Genomic DNA, 17772 nt, shown 5'->3' on the forward strand with positions numbered 1-17772 from the left:
GACTGGGGTAGATCAGAACATAGGGTAAAGGATGATATTGTCCATATTTTAAAACTTCAAATTCTGTGTGAGAACAAAGGGAGAGATATATAGTTGGTGCAAAATCTGTATTTTGGGTAGTGCATTACCTAATTTAACTTGTATGATCAGTTTAGTTAACCCCATAAGTACATGGAATCTTGAATAGGGAGTGAGACCTTATTGGTTTATCCATGTTAGTGTGCTGCCCCAATATATCCCAGAGTTATTTGGACAATGAATAATGCAAGGTCCCCTTGGCGGACTGGGGAGAAAGGAAGAAATATTCAACTTCCCCATTTGGAGAATTTCTGATATTTTTGCAAGCAGTGGGGACAACCAAATCAATAGGCTAAACCCTCAATCTTTGAGTTTGCCACTATGAAACTTATTCCTATCAAGGATAGCCTAAGCCTACTTAAAATTATTCCTAAGAGTCTCCCCCAGAGAACTTCTTTTGTGGCTCATATGTGGCCTCTCTCTAAGCCAACTTGGCAGGTGAACTCATTGCCCTCCCCCATACATGAGACATGACTCCCAGGAGTGTAAATCTCCCTGGCAAGATGGGACAGAACTCCTGGGAGTCACTGCGACTCAACATCATGGGATTGAGAAAGCCTTCTTGACCAAAAGGGGGAAGAGATAAACCAGACAAAATAAAATTTCAGTGCCTGAGAGGGTTCAAACAGAGTTAAGAAGTAACCCTGGTGGTTATTCTTATGCATTGTATAGATACCCCTTTTTAGTTTATGGTGTATTGGAGTGGCTGGAGGGATGTACCTGAAACCGTTGAGCTGTGTTCCAGTAGCCTTGATTCTTGAATATGGTTGTATAACGGTACAACTTTTACAAAGTGACTGTGTAATTGTGAAAACTTTGTGTCTGATGCTGTTTTTTTATCCAGGGTATGGACAGATGAGTAAAAAATATGTGGATGAAAAATAAATAAATAATAGGGGGGATATGGAGTAAAATAAATTGGGTAGATAGAAATACCTAGTGGTCAGTGAGAGGGAGGGGTAAGGGGTAAGGGATGTATGAGCTTTTTTTCTTTTTATTTCTTTTTCTTAAGTGATGCAAAATGTTTTAAAAATGATCATGGTGATGAATACACAGCTAGGTGATGATACTGTGTGCCATTGAATGTACACCATATATGGAATGTATGTGGGTGAAGATTTGTCAATTAAAATATTTAAGAGAAAAAAATAAAGAAGTTTTGGGTTTATAGAACAATAATGCATAAAATACAGGATTCTCATATACCGCCCTATTATTAACAGTTTGTGTTGGTGTGAAACATTTGTTGCAATTGATGATAGTATATTTTTATAATTGTACTATTAACTATAATTCATAGTTTAATTTGGGGTTCACTGTGTAATATAGTTCGATGGATTTAAAAAATATTTTATTCTGTTAGCATATATACAGTCTAGATTTCCCCTTTTAATTACATTCAGCTGTATATTTCAGTGCTGTTAATTATGTTCACAATGATGCGCTACTATCAACACCATCCATTACCAAATATTTCCATAATTCCAAAAAGGAACCCTATATATTTTAAATCTTAACTACCCATTCCCTATCCCTACCTCATCCCCTGGCAACTTGATTCTAGATTCTGACTCTATGAGTTTCCTGATTCTAATTGTTTGAAATTAATGAGATCCTACGATATTTGTCTTGTTATGCCTGACTTATTTTGAATAACATATTGCATTCAGGGTTTATCCATGTTGTGTTATTAAACATGTATCAGCATTTCATTCCTCTTTATGGTTGAATAATAGTCCATTGTATGTACATACTGCATTTTTATCCATTCGTTGATTGGTATACACTTGAGTTATTTCCATCTTTTGGCAGTTGTGAATGATGCTGCTATGAACATTGGTGTGCAAATATCTATTCATGTCCCTGTTCTGAATTCTTTTGGGAATTGAAAATCCAGCAGTGGGATTGCTGCATCATATAGTAATTCTGTACTTAGCTTTCTGAGGAACCACTAAACTGTCTTCCACAGAAGCTGCACCATTTTAACTTGTCAGCAGCAATGACGACTGTTCCTAATACTCTGCATTCTCTCCAAAACTTGTCATTTTCCATTTTATTAATAGCAGCCATTTTAATAGGTGTGAAATGATATCTCATTATTGTTTTGATTTGCCTTTCCTTGATGGCTAATGATGTTGAGCATCTTCTCATGGGCTTTCTGGCCATTTGTATGCCTTCTATAGAGAAATGTCTATTCAAGTTTTTTTTCTCCCATTTTTTTAAATTGGGCTGTTTGTCTTTTCATTGTTAAGTTGAAAGATTTCTTTATATATCTTGGATAGCAAACCTTAATTGGATAGGTGGCTTCCAAATACTTTCTATTATTGTGTATGTTGTTGTTTTACTTTCATTATAAAGTCCTTTGAGGCACAAAAGTTTTTAATTTTGATGATGTCCTATGTATCAGTTTTTTCTTTTGTTGCTTGTACTTTGGGTGAAAAGTCTAAGAATCTATTGCCTAAGACAAGGTCTTGAAGATGTGATCACTTCTTGATAATTTACTATGTCCCTGGAGGTACTGTGCTTACTCTGTTAGGCACTTTACATTATGTTATCTGATTAAATTATTAAAAAGCCCTACAGAATTGTAGGTGATATACCCAATTTATTGATATGCAACAGGTTTGCAGCCATGGGATTAATAGTCTTAGAATATCATTGATTCCTGATTACAGGAAGTCAATTTGTGAGCATAATCTTGGCTGTAACAATTTGAGCTCTGCCCTGTTTTATATTCTTTTCCATGTAGCAATCCAGAGATTTTAGGAATTTAATTTTAGCCAAAGGAACATGGAGGGCCACTGATTATTTCCTTGGTGAGGAAGGGTTTGATTTTGTGAGATAATGACTTTTAAGTATGCCACACTAAAATTTTCAAAATTAAATAAATCTTTTTTCACATATGAAATAAGCAACATATGCTCATGGTAGAAAATTAGAAAATATAGATAAGGAAGAGAAAAATTATTACCTGTAATCCTTCACTCAGAACCACTGTTGTTAAAATATTCTATCAGCTCTTTTCATTTAATTAAGTAAAATATCTCAGTAAGTTTTTAAATTTTGATTACATGTTGAAATGATAATATTTTAATTTAGTGGACTAAATGAAATATTAAAATTAATTTTGCTTGTTTCTTTTTACTTTTTAGTTTTCAAAATTATGTATTTGGCTCACATTACATTTCTATTGGAGAACACTGCTGTAGAGTCTCTTCCAGCGTTAACCATTCTCAGTCTTAATGAAGCTTTACTGTGTGTACATTTTTTAGTTCAGTCATAATTATTCTAGAACACTGTAGTACAATAAAACTTTCTGCATTGATGAAAATGTTTTATAATCTGCCCAGTATGGTAACTACTGGTCATATGTGGCTACTGAACACATGAAATATGATTGATGTGATGAAGTAATCGAATTGTAAACTTTATTTAATTTTAATTTAAATGTAAGTAACTTATGTGTCCTAATTGGACAGCACAGTTCTAGTCCTCATGAAAAATAAAATGTATAAATTTTGTCTGGTTTTCTCTTTTCCAGTTGTGTTGGTGTTGAAAAGGAAAAGGCTGCTGATATTGATCTCTACCACTGTCCCAACTGTGAGGTCTTACATGGGCCTTCTGTTAGTAAGTAGATATTAGAGTCTTCAAGAGAAGGGGTCCAGAGGAAAGACAAAGTAAAGGAAACTTGGCCTTTCCCTGAGTTCTTCAGATCTGTGTCCCTTGGGAAATAGCAGAAACCTTTGCAAGCCCCATAGGCCAATAGCTGTCCCACTGAGAGGGCAGAAGTACATGTCTTCACCTCCCTCCATTCTCAGGGATCCCCCAGAGGAAGAACCCATACTCACCAGCAACTTTGTTGAGTCTTTGAGGCCTTCATTGATTCCAGAAGCTCCAAGGGAAATGCTAGATTATAGGAAATAGCAGGATCTGCTGAGACCTTTGCTCTTGGAACCATAACTCAAGGCCATTCTGATTAATGGTCTCATGTCTTTTCCTGGCTTAGTGAAAAAATGCCATGGATCTTCAAAAGGGCATGATACACACAAGGGGAAGCCAGTGAAAACTGGGAGCCCTATGTTCACTCAAGAGCTCCAGAGTAGGACCTTTGACAGGTGAGGACCCTTGCCCTGAGAGCCAATGAATGCTAGGGCCCTGGGACACTGGGACCCATCTTATCCCAACTTTCCCACTACTAAGTGCCTCCCAAGTTTTGGGGTGTCTTCAGGGCTCTGAGAGTTCCCTCTGTGGAGAGATCTTCTGTTTTAGTCCATTTCTAAAAAACAGTAATTAGAGCTCCATTTGATGTGCAGAGTACATTAGGGTCCACTTGCAGAAATTTTGATAGGTTGGGAGGTATTATTTGCCTGAGTTACAGAGGATATTTTCTTGCACTCAAGGAATGTTATAACCAAAAGGAGTCTTAAAGATCAGAAAGTTTAATTCTCTCATTGTACACAAGAGAAAACTCTTAGAAAATAAAAAAAATTTAAGTGGTCATATATTTCTTTTACAGTCAAGTAAAAGAAGTTTTTTTCATCTTTTCATTAAATTGGCTTTATTACAAATAAATTACTTGAATTGAGCAAAAATAATGAGTTAAAAAATAAATGAATAGGAGAGTGGGCAAGGGTAGTTCAGTGGTAGAATTTTCACCTGCCATGCTGGAGACCCAGGTTTGATTTCTAGCCCATGCACTTCCCAAAAAACAAGCAAACAAACAAAAAATAAACAAAAAAATTCAACAAATGGTACTGAAATAATGGGATACTCACATGGAAAAAGAATGAAATGTGACCCCCACCATATAGCATACAAAAAAAAAGAATACTTTCTTTAGCTTAGTTTTTAATTCATTGGAGCATTTTCAGCTTTCCTGTGATTGGAGTGTGGTTTGGAACTATAATTGTGTATTGAACTTAATATTTTTTTGTTTTGTTTATTTAAAGGAAGTGAGTTTCCTTTCTACCCCAGACCCTTCTGTCCCTTCCCCAAAGTCAACCAATTTCTTGTGCATTCTTTGAGAATTAGTATTTGCATTTACAAACATGTGTGTATATGTGTATTTTTTCTTTACACAAAAGTAAACATTCATATGTTCTGTGTCTTGCTTTTTTTTTTTACCTAAACTATATATCTTGAAGATCTATCTAGAATAGCACATACAGATATTCTTCAGTCTTTTTCATGGCTGGGCAGACTGTTGACTGATTTATTTCTTTGTCATCCAGAGAAGAGTACCTTATTGACAGGATATTCTGAGTTTAGCTCCCCCACCTCTGCCAGTAACCCGGCCTCTTGCTTTGTAGAGGTCATTTTTCCCTGGCAAGAAATTTATACACATTAGGTCCCCTCAGGAAGGCCCCACTGCTTGGGGTGAGTGGTAGCACCCAGTGAGACCTTCAATGGACAGGGCCTGTGGGGCTCAGGTTTTCTCTCATGTTGTCCACAGCTCAGATGAAGTGATTCTGAAGCCCACTGGAAGTCAACTGACTGTGGAATTTCTGGAAGAGAATAGTTTCAGTGTGCCCATCCTGGTCTTGAAGAAGGATGGGTTGGGGATGATGCTGCCATCGCCATCATTCACTGTGAGGGATGTGGAACATTATGTTGGTAAGGCATTACAAGCCCTCTTGATGAATTGACATTGTTCACTCCCTTCAAGACTTGTATTCCTTCCCTTCAGTCCACCTTTTACAGTTCCTTTATAGAGATCTTAGAAATCTGAGGTGAGGTTGCCTTGCCCAGAGTTATTTGCAAAATCCTGACCTTCTTTTCCTCCTAATATTCCAAAAAAATCAACCTAGTTGATTTTTAACTGGGAATTATAGGGATCATGGTCTCTCTCTCCTCTTAAGATGAGAAAGCCTTTGACTCTTGCCTTCACATGCTAATTGTTTTCCAGGCATGAGTTCTTGGGTAGAGGAAAAGAAGTGGGGAAGCAGAGCCCAGGCACGTTGCTAAGACGCTATGGATGAGGCTGTGTGTAGGCAGTTCCACAGCCCTGGCAGGCCTGAACCCAACACCTAGTTTCAAGGAGAGTGTGGATAGGTTGCGCCCCTAAACACACATACACATACAGTGTCTGAGGAGAGGAGCTTTGAGTGTGGAGCCACTCTAAGGGCTGATGAGGAGATAAGAGAGTCTTCCCCTGTCACTGAGACCACTTGGTGCAGAACCCATCTCCGTACCTCAGGTTCTAACAAAGAGATTGATGTGATTGATGTGACCCATCAAGCCGACTGCAAGATGAAGCTTGGCAATTTTGTGAAATATTATTACAGCGGGAAGAGGGAGAAAGTCCTCAAGGTCATTAGTTTGGAATTCTCTGATACCAGGTAGGAGGGGCAAGGGTAACTAAAAAAGCCTACATAGTATCTGCAACTTATGAACAGTGAGTATAAGCATTCTTTTCCCTTTCTGCTGGTGATTTCTTCCTTTGGGGAGCTGGTTTATACTTTCAAGTATAGCTGCTCATATTGTAACAAGAAAGTCATATTTCTCCTTCACAGTTTCTAGTGTTGGATAGGTAACACAATAGCTATATTAATTAATTTTTGTCTCCTTCAAGACCTAAGCTTTCTTAGACCATTTTCTGGTGGAGTATAGACTAATCACTGTTTAACTGCCAGAATAAATCCTCTGTCCCTGGAAATAGATTTAACCTACATAGTTTTTCTATTGATAAGCTTTCTTAGATTTAGAAAGAAAAAAAGAAGAAGCTTATAACCTTTTAATGAGTGACTTAAATGATTCTATCTGGATTCTTTCACTCAATAGATACATAGTCTTTTCTGCAATTAGAACTGTGGGAAATACCAAGAAATCATAACAGTTTTGCCCTTAGGAAATTACTGTCTGATTATTTACTGTTTTTTTTAAACTTTTTATTTTGAATAGTTGTAGATTCATTGGAAGTGTGATATATGCAGGGAGGCCCTGTATACCCTTCAGTTAGTTCCCCATATTGATAACATCTTACAACATCAGGACCTTTAATGTTGGTTTTAACATTGTAAGTTTAACAATCTAAGGGTTTTTGAAAAACTATTCATATCTCACTTCATTCTGAAAGACTATCTGAGGTAGCTTGTAAGGATGTGTACTGTACAGGATAGAGAAAAAGAAAAGGAAAATAAAGGTGGGGAAATAGAATTTGTCTGGTGAGTAGTCTGCACACAGAAAATATGCATGTGAATATTTGGGTAGTTGATGGAGTTAGGCTGCAGTGTTTTCACTGAGATTCCTGAAGGCCAGAGAGCAAAGAGGGGAGTATAATATAAGATTGGTGATTTTACATAGGATAAAAGCAACTGTATGTTTGAGAGAAGCACCTATTTATCTGGAATTGAACCCTGAGAGGTTTCTCTAATGAAAGAAGAAGGCACTATGAGATGGCTACAGTACAATAGCTGTTACAGGCCAAATGTTAAGTGAGTGAGCCAGGAGGTGCAGAGGAGAGGGAAATTTGAATATTCAGTGGACAAAATTATTTCCTTTGACTGGGAAAGCCTGTGGAGCTGAGACTTGGGGCTTTTGGAGCTGAGTAGAATGAGGATGCTGACTAGACTTAACTTAACAGAAATAAGACTCCTCTATGCCCTTTGTGATTCTGTGGAGACAACTTACTTTCTGTTTTATCTGACCCTCACCTGGGATATGGAGCATTTCATTCAGGCTTTAGCCTTCAGCTGGAGAAATTCCCAATATTCAGGAGTATTGTGAGCCAATAAACTGAAACTCTACCTCAGCATACCTCCATCAGCTGACTTCTTCCCTCTACCCCTTCCTTGCTAGGCTTTCTAACCTTGTGGAGACACCTAAGATTGTTCGGAAGCTCTCATGGGTGGAGAACTTATGGCCCAAAGAGTGTGTGTTTGAGAGGCCCAATGTGCAGAAGTACTGTCTCATGAGTGTGCGGGATAGTTGCACAGACTTTCACATTGACTTTGGCGGCACCTCTGTCTGGTACCATGTGCTTAAGGTAGGAATGGTTCTGGCTTTTAGAAGCAAGCAAACTTTGGGCCTCCCTGTTTGTGTGTCAGGTGGTAGGACAAAACAAACTACTGAGCTCTACTAACCTCCCCGATTCTATTTGGGTGACATTTCCACATAACTACTCTATCTGGGTTGGATGCTTGATGGATATGTTATATATACCGATGATGGCCTATCTCTCTACTTTGCAGTTTTGATTCTTAATCAAAAACTTTATTGAATATCAGTAGGTACCTAGGGTTTTCCCTGACTGTTAGTTTCTTATCTGAGCCAGTGTATATTCCTAATACCATATATGGAAATGCCCATGTTTACTTCAGAAATTCCTGATAACATGAGAAACTTCTTACCCTGTTTTATCAAGGTATAATTTATATGCCATAAATTCACCCATTTTAAGTGTACAATTTGATGAGTTTTGACAGTTGGATACAGTCATTTAATTACTGCCACAGTCAATATAGAACATTTCTGAGTTTTTTTGTTTTTCGTATCAGGCTTCCTATAGTTTCCTTTTTAGTGGTTTTTATAGTTCACTAAAAAGGAATTTAATTTTTTAATTAGTGTATTGATTGTCAATGACTGTAAAGAAGTTTAGTCCAAAAAACAAATTTAAGTAATTTTGATTGCTTTTCATCATTATTCATACTTTTTAGTTTTCTTATCAGAAATGCTAAGGAAAGAGCAGAGAACTTGGATCTAGTTTGTATCCAAATGATCACAAATCCTGAGCTAGTTGTTTCTATTGTTTTAGCATGAAGGTACTGGAGCATATAAGTGAAAGTGTTGTCATACAAATGTTAGATTTAAAGTTCTTTGTTTTTCAGTAACTTCATTTGTGTAGAAAAGTTACAAAAATAATAGGAAGAATTCCTGTATCCCTTTCACCCAGATTACCATGTTACCATTTTATTATATTCTCTCTTTCTCTCTGTAATCAAGCATAATGAAATGGTAATATGTATATGTGTAAATATATAATTATATGTACATAATAATATATATACATTTTTCCTGAAACATTTGAGAGTAGTTGCATATATGATGTCCCTTTATCTCTTAATAATTCAGAGTGTAGTTCCTAAAAACAAGGGCATATTTTTTTTTTTTTTTTTTTTTTTTAGGGAGGAAGGGAAGGAAAGACAGAGAGAAGGAAGGAAGGGAGGAAGACAGGGAAACATCTTTAAACATTTTCTTGTTTTATTGTATTTTGTTTGTTTGTTTGTTTTTTACATGGGCTGGGGCCGGGAATCGAACCGAGGTCCTCCGGCATGGCAGGCAAGCACTTTGCCCGCTGAGCCACCGCGGCCCGCCCACAAGGGCATATTCTTATGTAATCATAAGTTTGGTTATCAAATCATGAAATGAATTTAATCTAATCTTCAGATCTGATGTAAAATATCTTCAATTGTACATTATATATTTCTAGCATTGTTTCTTTTCAAATTGAAATGTCTTATCATGAAATATTTGCTGAACTAATTAAGCTGTGGGTTTGGGGTATCTTCATGCTAGTGGCCTTTTTTTCTTTTTTACTGAATTATCTATCTGGTGATTATCCAGGCAAAACACAATTAGGAAATAAAATGTTCTTCCAAAAAATGAAGACCTAACATAATCTTCCAAAAAGTCCTTTGGCAGTTACTAAACTTTTAAACTTTTATTAGTTTTGATTGCAGATGTGAGAAGGAACACTCTGTAAATGGCATTTAGAGAAGAATTCAATTTTCTTATTCTTAACGTGGCCTTAAATTCTCCTAGGTCTAGTAGTATTGATCTCCTCATCTATAAAGGCCATTTTTCATTGGCATCGCATCTAAAATAGTAGCTCTCAGTGTACATTTGTCCTAACTTGAACAATTTTGTTTGAAATGCCCTTTCCAAATTGTTTTTGTCACTCTTATGGCTGATTTATAGAATCTTTCAAGTTCAAAAGGACCTCTGAATTTTTTCAAATCCACATAAAAATGGTTTTTGGATGGGTTTGGGAAACAACTGTAGCATACTCCCATTGTCTTGGAGCATGGGAGAGAAAATAGAGCTTTAGAACCCCCCTGGAAGACTTTTCTGGACACCCTGATATTTTTGGCACTTTAACCTCTTTTTGTTTCAGGGTGAGAAATCTTTACCTGATCCACCCAACCAATGCCAACCTGACTCTCTTTGAGTGCTGGAGCAGTTCTTCTAATAAGAATGAGATGTTCTTTGGGGACCAGGTGGACAAGTGCTACAAGTGTTCTGTGAAGCAAGGACAGACACTTTTCATTCCTACAGGTCTTCTCTAGCCCCCTCTGGGAGGGGGTAGGGAGAGTGGGAAGAGGAAGGGAGCCTGTGGTCTAGAAACAGCCTCTCCCCATTATGTATTAACATTATTGTAGAATGTCTCTTTTGTATCAGCTGAAGGCCCAGAACTGAACTTCAAGAAATTCATTTGGTGGCCAGTGGCCAGCATAGTTTCTTAGGGAGGTTGCATGTGGGCAGATCTAGGAGTAGGCTGATGGACACTTTTACACTGGGCTGATATCAAATTGGTGGACATATAGAGGACAGTCCTTTTAACTCCAAGAATAGAGACTGAGAGACTAGCAGTCCATGCTACAAATCATAGTGACCTGGGGTGGAGAATTTTACCCTAAATAATACATGCCTGGGCACCATTCCTAGAAATTATAAAGTCTTAGGTCTGTGGTGGCATTTCAATGTGTGTATTTTTAAAAAGTCTCTGTTGTCTCCATTGGAGAACCACTAGACCAGGTTATTTTACTCTTTGGGTGACTTCAGGCTTTGGAGATGTTGATCAACCCCTGGCTTTTATTTCCTAACTTCTAAAATGGAGTCCATCCCTATTTCAAATAGCCTTTATTGTATTTCCTTACTTGAAAAACCCAGTTTACACATTTCACATGTTTTTGAAATCAGGATGTATCTTATAGTTGGTGTGCACGTTTAATGTACTGTTTCTTTTCTTGAGGAGAGATGTTATTAAATCGGTGGTGTATTTCTTACAATGGATTGAGTCTTAGAAGAAGAAAATAGTTTAAATGCAGTAGTGCATAGGACAGTACCTATCAGAGTCTCTAGCACATAGTAGGAACCCAGTGTTAGTTTTACATTTCCCAGCTCTATCCTATTCCCTTCAATGCCTTGAAGCACATATCTCTCCCAGAATTTTTCTAGTTTTTTCTACAGGTTACTACTAGAGATGAAACAATAACTTGCTGATATCATGGCACTGTTCTTCTGTTCTCTCCTTTCTCTGGCCTTCTGTGGTACCTGCTTTTTGTTGATAGCACTTTCCATGACCTGCCTTTTCTTGTTTTAATTGTGTACATGTCTGTATTGACTATTAGATGATAAGCTACTTGAGGGTATGGTTGTGTCATATTCTTCTGTTTTCTTTTGACATTTAATGCTTTATGCAAACATTCATATATTTATATGCTTTTATACATATAAAGCATTATTATTTACAAGTTTTACATAAATAAGAATTTTTTGGTCATCGTTTTACAAATATGGAGCCATATTATACACTTTTTTTCTCCATCTTGTTTTTCTCAGCAATGTTATATAAAAAGCCCTCCAGGTCACCTGGTACAGTTCTAATGCAGTCTTTCTAATGACTGCCTGATATTTCATAGTATGAACATTCCACAAATTATTCAGTCATTTTCTGATTGGTGGGCATTAACTTTGTTGTGTGTATGTGTTTGTCAGTATGATCAATTCTGTAAGAATCATCCTCATACATATGTTCTTATGTGTTGTACTTTTATTTTTATGGGAAACATTCCCAGAAATGGAATGGTTGGGTTGAAGGGTGTTGATAATTTTTCTCAGCTTGTTTTAAGCCGAGGGGAAATTCAATGACATAATATTAACCATTTTGAAGTGAACAAGTCAGTTACATTTAGTACTTTCATGATATTGTGCAACAACATCTAGTTCCAAAACATTTTCATCATTCCAAAATATAACCCCTTACCCATTAAGCAGTTAATCCCTATTCTCCCTTACCCCCATCCCTGGCAGTCACCAGTCTGCTTTCTGTGCCTGTGGATTTACCTGTTCTGGATCCTTCATATAAATGGAATCATATGGTATGTGATCCTTTGTGTCTGGCTTTTTTCACTTAGCCTAATGTTTCAGGGTTCATCCACATAAAACATATATCACTACTTCATTCCTTTTTATTACTGAATAATAATCTAATGTGTGTATATACCAGTTTCTTTATCTGGCATTTGGGTTGTTTCCTTATTTTAGCTATTATGAGTAATGCTGCTGTGAACATTCACATGTAAGTTTTTGTGTAAATATTTTTTCATTCTCTTGGGTATATAACTAAGAATACAATTGCTGGTTCATATAGTTACTTTGGTGTAACTTTTTCTAGTAGTCTCAAACTGTTTTCCAAAGTAGCTGCACCATTTTATATTCCCATCAGCAATATCTGAGGGTTCCAGTTCCATATCCTTGCTTAGACATATGATTTACAAGATTTTTTTTCCCATTCTGAGGGTTGTCTTTTCACTTTCTTGATAGTGCCCTGTGGAACACAAAGTTATTAAATTTGATTAAGTCCACTTTATCTATTTTACTTTGGTTGCTTGTGCTTTTCTTGTTATATCTAAGAGACTGCCTAATCTAAGGTCACAAAGATTTTACACCTATGTTGTTGTCTAAGAGTTTTAAATTCAAGCTCTTACATTTAGATCTTTCATTCACTTCAAGTTTATTTATTTACTTTTTAATTTATTTATTAATTAAAAAATTTAACAGCAAATGAACAAAAACATTAACATATAATCATTCCATTCTACATATACAATCAGTAATTCACAATATCATCACATAGTTGCATATTCATCATTTCTTAGAACATTTGCATCAATTCAGAAAAAGAAACAAAAAGTCAACAGAAAAAGAAATAAAACAAAAACAAAAAAAAGATTATACATACCATACCCCTTACCCCTCGCTTTCATTGATCACTAGCATTTCAAACTAAATTTATTTAACTATTTGTTCCCCCCATTATTTATTTTTATTCCATATGTTCTACTCATCTGTTGACAAGGTAGATAAAAGGAGACACAAGGTTTTCACAATCACACAGTCACATTGTGAAAGCTCTATCATCATTCAATCATCATCGAGAAACATGGCTACTGGAACACAGCTCCACATTTTCAGGCAGTTACCACCAGCCTCTCCATTACATCTTGACTAACAAGGTGATATCTACTTAATGCATAAGAATAACCTCCAGGATAAACTCTCGACTCTGTTTGGAATCTCTCAGCCATTGACACTTTGTCTCATTTCACTCTTCTCCCCGCCTTGGTCGAGAAGGCCCTCTCAATCCCTTGATGCTGAGTCTCAGCTCATTCTAGGGTTTTTCTCAATCCCTTGATGCTGAGTCTCAGCTCATTCTAGGATTTCTGTCCTGCGTTGCCAGGAAGGTCCCACCCTGGGTGCCATGTCCCATGTAGCAGGGGGAGGTGGTGGTTTGCTTCTTGTGTTGACTGGAGAGAGGGTCACATCTGAGCAACAAAAGAGATTCTCTTGGGGGTGACTGTTAGGTTAATTTTAAGTAGGCTTCACCTATCTTTGTGGGGTTAAGTTTCATATGAACAAACCCCAGACTGGGAGGATCAGCCTATAGCTTTGGTTGTCCCCACTGCTGGTGAGAATATCAGGAATTCAACATGGGAGTTGAATTTCTCCTGTTCTCATCATTCCCCAAAGGGAACTTTGCAAATACTTTTCCACTCACTGATCGAATCACTCTGGGATTCATCGGGCATCACTCTGGACAAACCAACAAAATCTCATGTCCTACCCAAGATTCCAGGTACTTACAGTGTTCAATCAAGCTATCTACATAAGTTGTATTAGGAAATGCACTAATCAAAATATAAATTTTGTACCAAATAAACATTTTTTGCTTTAGTCTCACACATAAGGTGAAATTTTACAATGTTAATTACCATCTATTTTCAGCACCCTGCAGTAATGATATTCCTTTGTTCTTCCTCATGCAAAAACATTTTTTAAATTTGTAATCAGTCCTTCAACTTTGTTTTTCTTTTTCAACATTTTTGCAATTCTGGGTCCTTTGAATTAAGATATGTGTTTTAGGTTTGGCTTTTGTATAAGGTTTTTTTGTGGTTGCTCTAGTCGTTATATTATACATAGTACCTTATCATAATCTACTGGTGTTGACATTTTACCATTTTGAGGTAAATCTTACCCCTGTTTAAGTTCCATTTATAAAACGTTTGTCTTAAATGTTTCCTCCACATTCATCGGAAATCACATCATACCACGCCATGCTATAGTTTTGCTTCAGCTATCAAACATAATTTAGAAAACTCAGGAGATGGAAAGTCTACTCCATTTGCCCATATTTTTATCCTTCTTTTGTCTTTTTCATCTTTCTAGTGTTCCAAGACTCCTTCTTTTATCATTTCTTTCCTGTTTAGAGAGCTTCCTTTAGCCATTCCTTTAGGATAGATCTGCTCACAACAAATGCTGTTAGTTTTCCTTCATCTGAAAATGCTTTGATTTTCTTTTCATTCCAGAAGGATATTTTCACTGGATTTGGAATGCTGGGTGTATAGTTCTTTCTCTTCAAAACTTGAAATATATTGTGCTACTTCTTTCTGGCCTCCATGCTTTTTGATGAGATTCTGTCTGTTATTCATATTGTTTCCCCTGTAGACTATGTGTCATTTTTCATTACTTTCACATCTTTTTCTTTGTTTCTGCAGTTTGACTATGATGTATCATGGCATGGATTTCCTTCTTTCTTTTTTTTTTGAATCTGCAGATTTTATTGAGATATATTCATGTACCATATATTTCATCCAAAGTATACAATCAGTAGCTCACAGTATCATTACTTAGCTGTGCAGTCATCATCACACTCAATTTTAGACAATTTTAATTGCTCTGAAGAGAAAAATAACAGACACACACACAAAAAGGAAAACCCAGAACACCCCATATCCCCTATCCTCCCCTGTTTATTGACTCCTAGTATTGGTTAGTATTGTAACTGTTGATGAAAGAATATTAAGATATTACTGTTAAACATAGTACATAGCTTTGCAATAGGTAATTTTCCCTCATATACCATTCTATTATTAACTCTTTATACAAGTGTACACTTGCAGTGGTTCATGCAAGAACTTATTTTTATTTTTAGTGTTAATCAGTGACATACATGATTTTAAACAACCTCTTTCATTCAAATTCACCTATAATATGACACTATAACTTAAAATTCCAATAATAAGCTACCATTCCAAAGATTTGAGTTCAACCTCATTAACAATTCTGCACATATTCAGTAACTGCTCCCCCTCCTCTAGTTTCTGTCTATCTCTGGGCACCCTGTATTCTACATATTAAGACACTGAGTCTACATATTCTAGTTAGTTCATATTAGTGAAATAATACAGTATCTGTCCTTTGTGTTTGGCTTTTACTCAGCATTACATTCTCAAGTTTCACCCGTGTTGTTATATGCCTCAGGACTTCATTCCTTCTTACAGCTGTTTGATATTCCATCATATGTATATACCACATTTTGTTTATCCACTCGTCTGTTGATGGACTCTTGGTTATTTTTGTCTTTTGGCAATTGAATAATAGCACTGTGAACATTGGCGTGCAAATGTCTGTTCATGTCCCAGCTTTCAGATCTTATGGGTGTATACTGAACAGTGGAATTGTTAGGTCATAGTTGCAAGTGAATATTTAGTTTTCTGAGGAGCTGCCAAACTGTCTTTCATAGTGACTATACCATTTTACATCCCCACCAGCAGTGAATAAATGTTTTTTAAAAATTTTTATTAATAAAACCTATCAGCATATAATATGAACATTCTTTTTTCATCACATAGTTGTATATTCATCATCATGATCATTTCTTAGAACATTTGCATCAATTCAGAAAAAGGAATAGAAAGAAAACAGAAAAAATTCGTATATACTGTACCCCTTACCCCTCCCTTTCATTGATCACTAGCATTTCAATCTACTAAATTTATTTTAACATTTGTTCTCCTTATTGTTAGCATAATGCTCCTACACATTCATACATTTAACTTCTAAATTCCAATTTGGTTTTCATAAAATAAAACTCTTCAGGAGACACTCCTTCGACCCAAAGGAATGATTTCAAAATGTGTGTGTGTGTGTGTGTGTGTGTATACAGGGAGGTGGGGGGAGGGGAAATTCATACACACACACACACAAGGAAGAGGGATGTGTCTTATGCTTTACTTGGATTTTCCCAGTGCCTAGCACAATATAATTAACAGATACTTACTGAATGTCTTGTACCTGCAAGTCACTGTGCTAGGTGCAAATATTATCCCCTAAATAAGCATTCAGTAAATGAGTAAATGATGGAGAAAGTGAATTTGTCTCTTTATTCATTTATTTACCTCTCTTCGGGACCATAGTGGAATCTGAGAGTAAAACACTATTTTTTATTCATTTATTTACTCAACAAATATTGAAGAAATGTCTCCTAAATGCCAGCACCATGCTGAACCCTGAGGACATGAAAGTGAACCAAAGTGGAGCTGAAATCTCTGCCAAAAGTGTTCAGTGTCCAATGATGGGGGTGGGTTGGGGGCTGGCAGGTGGAGACCAACAGGGTTATGGAAGTTGTACTGGGCAGAGGGTGCTGTGTGGTATGTGTTAGGCACTGGGTGGTGGGTGCTGGGTGCTGGGCAGTGGGTATTGTGAGGTATGTGGTGGGCACTGGGCAGTGGGTGCTGGGTAGTGGGTAATAGATGGTATATAGTGGCTGCTGGGTGCTGGATGCTAGGTGCTGGGTACTGGGTGCTGAATGGTGTGTGGTGGGTGCTGAGTTGTAGGTGCTGGGTGGTAGGTGCCGGTTGTTGAGCAGTGGGTGCTACATGGTGGGCATTGTGCCATGACACTATGCAGCTCTGTCTGGTGAGGCAAAAGCCAAAGGACTGGGGTTGGGGGACATCTGGGGGTCCTCCATGAACCTGCTACTGCCACTACAGCATGCTACCCACCTCATCTATGAAACTATGGGGCAGACAGAGAAAGAATTTGCTTAGGCAAATGCCATGATGATGATGATACGTGCAGTGTTTTCTCTGCCTTAACAGATCTCAGAGGAACTCCAGGATCCTGCTATTACTTTTCATGATTCAGTATTAATATATGAACTGACAATCTCACAAATTCCACTCAAGGAAAATAAAATGAGGAAAGTGTTCCAATGGTGACTATTGCTCATGCCATCACCATAGCAACACTGCTGTCACCTTGGCCATCTATCAAGGACAAAATAGTGCGTAAGAGTGGCCTGAGTGGTACACCAGGTTCCCCCAGCCATGGAGCCTGGAGATAGGGTGTCACAGACAGGGGATATCATCTTCCTGACCCTGGAGAATGCTCCACATTCCTCCACAGCCAGTTCTTAGAGCGGCCAGGAACTGTCTTAACAGAGCTGGGAACATGCCCACTGGCCTTTCTCAGTCTCTTAGCTGGAATGTGTCCTGGGCTGGTACTTCAAGAGGGCACCAGGCCAGAGAAGGCAATATCCCCCTTGGTGGACAGCCAGCCTGTTTGTCTTTTAGCCCAGATTGTTCCTAGAGCTAAATTGAGTCCAGATGAGGAACTAGTTCTGTGCCCCTTCGG

General features: G+C 37.3%; 1 protein-coding gene across 17 annotated transcripts in view; it reads left to right on the forward strand.

Annotated features, from left to right (window-relative positions):
• The window catches only part of LOC143648125 (histone lysine demethylase PHF8-like), an 88136-nt gene that overhangs the window by 31010 nt on the left and 39354 nt on the right, over window positions 1–17772 (forward strand). For 8 of the 17 annotated variants that reach the window (XR_013158388.1, XR_013158389.1, XM_077117703.1 and 5 more), the window contains exons 3-6: window positions 3620–3705; window positions 4085–4193; window positions 5531–5691; window positions 6275–6416. Coding sequence is in view for 14 of the 17 variants with exons in the window: in XM_077117703.1 (XP_076973818.1) it covers window positions 3620–3705; window positions 4085–4193; window positions 5531–5691; window positions 6275–6416 (498 nt within the window). In the remaining 3 variants the exon portion in view is untranslated. Of the gene's footprint in view, window positions 1–3619; window positions 3706–4084; window positions 4194–5530; window positions 5692–6274; window positions 6417–7875; window positions 9160–17772 lie in introns of those variants that run through there. The other 9 variants (XR_013158387.1, XM_077117698.1, XM_077117697.1 and 6 more) reach the window with 4 other exon arrangements.

The sequence above is a fragment of the Tamandua tetradactyla genome, chromosome 10 (assembly GCF_023851605.1).
Source record: "Tamandua tetradactyla isolate mTamTet1 chromosome 10, mTamTet1.pri, whole genome shotgun sequence".
NCBI lineage: Eukaryota > Metazoa > Chordata > Mammalia > Pilosa > Myrmecophagidae > Tamandua > Tamandua tetradactyla.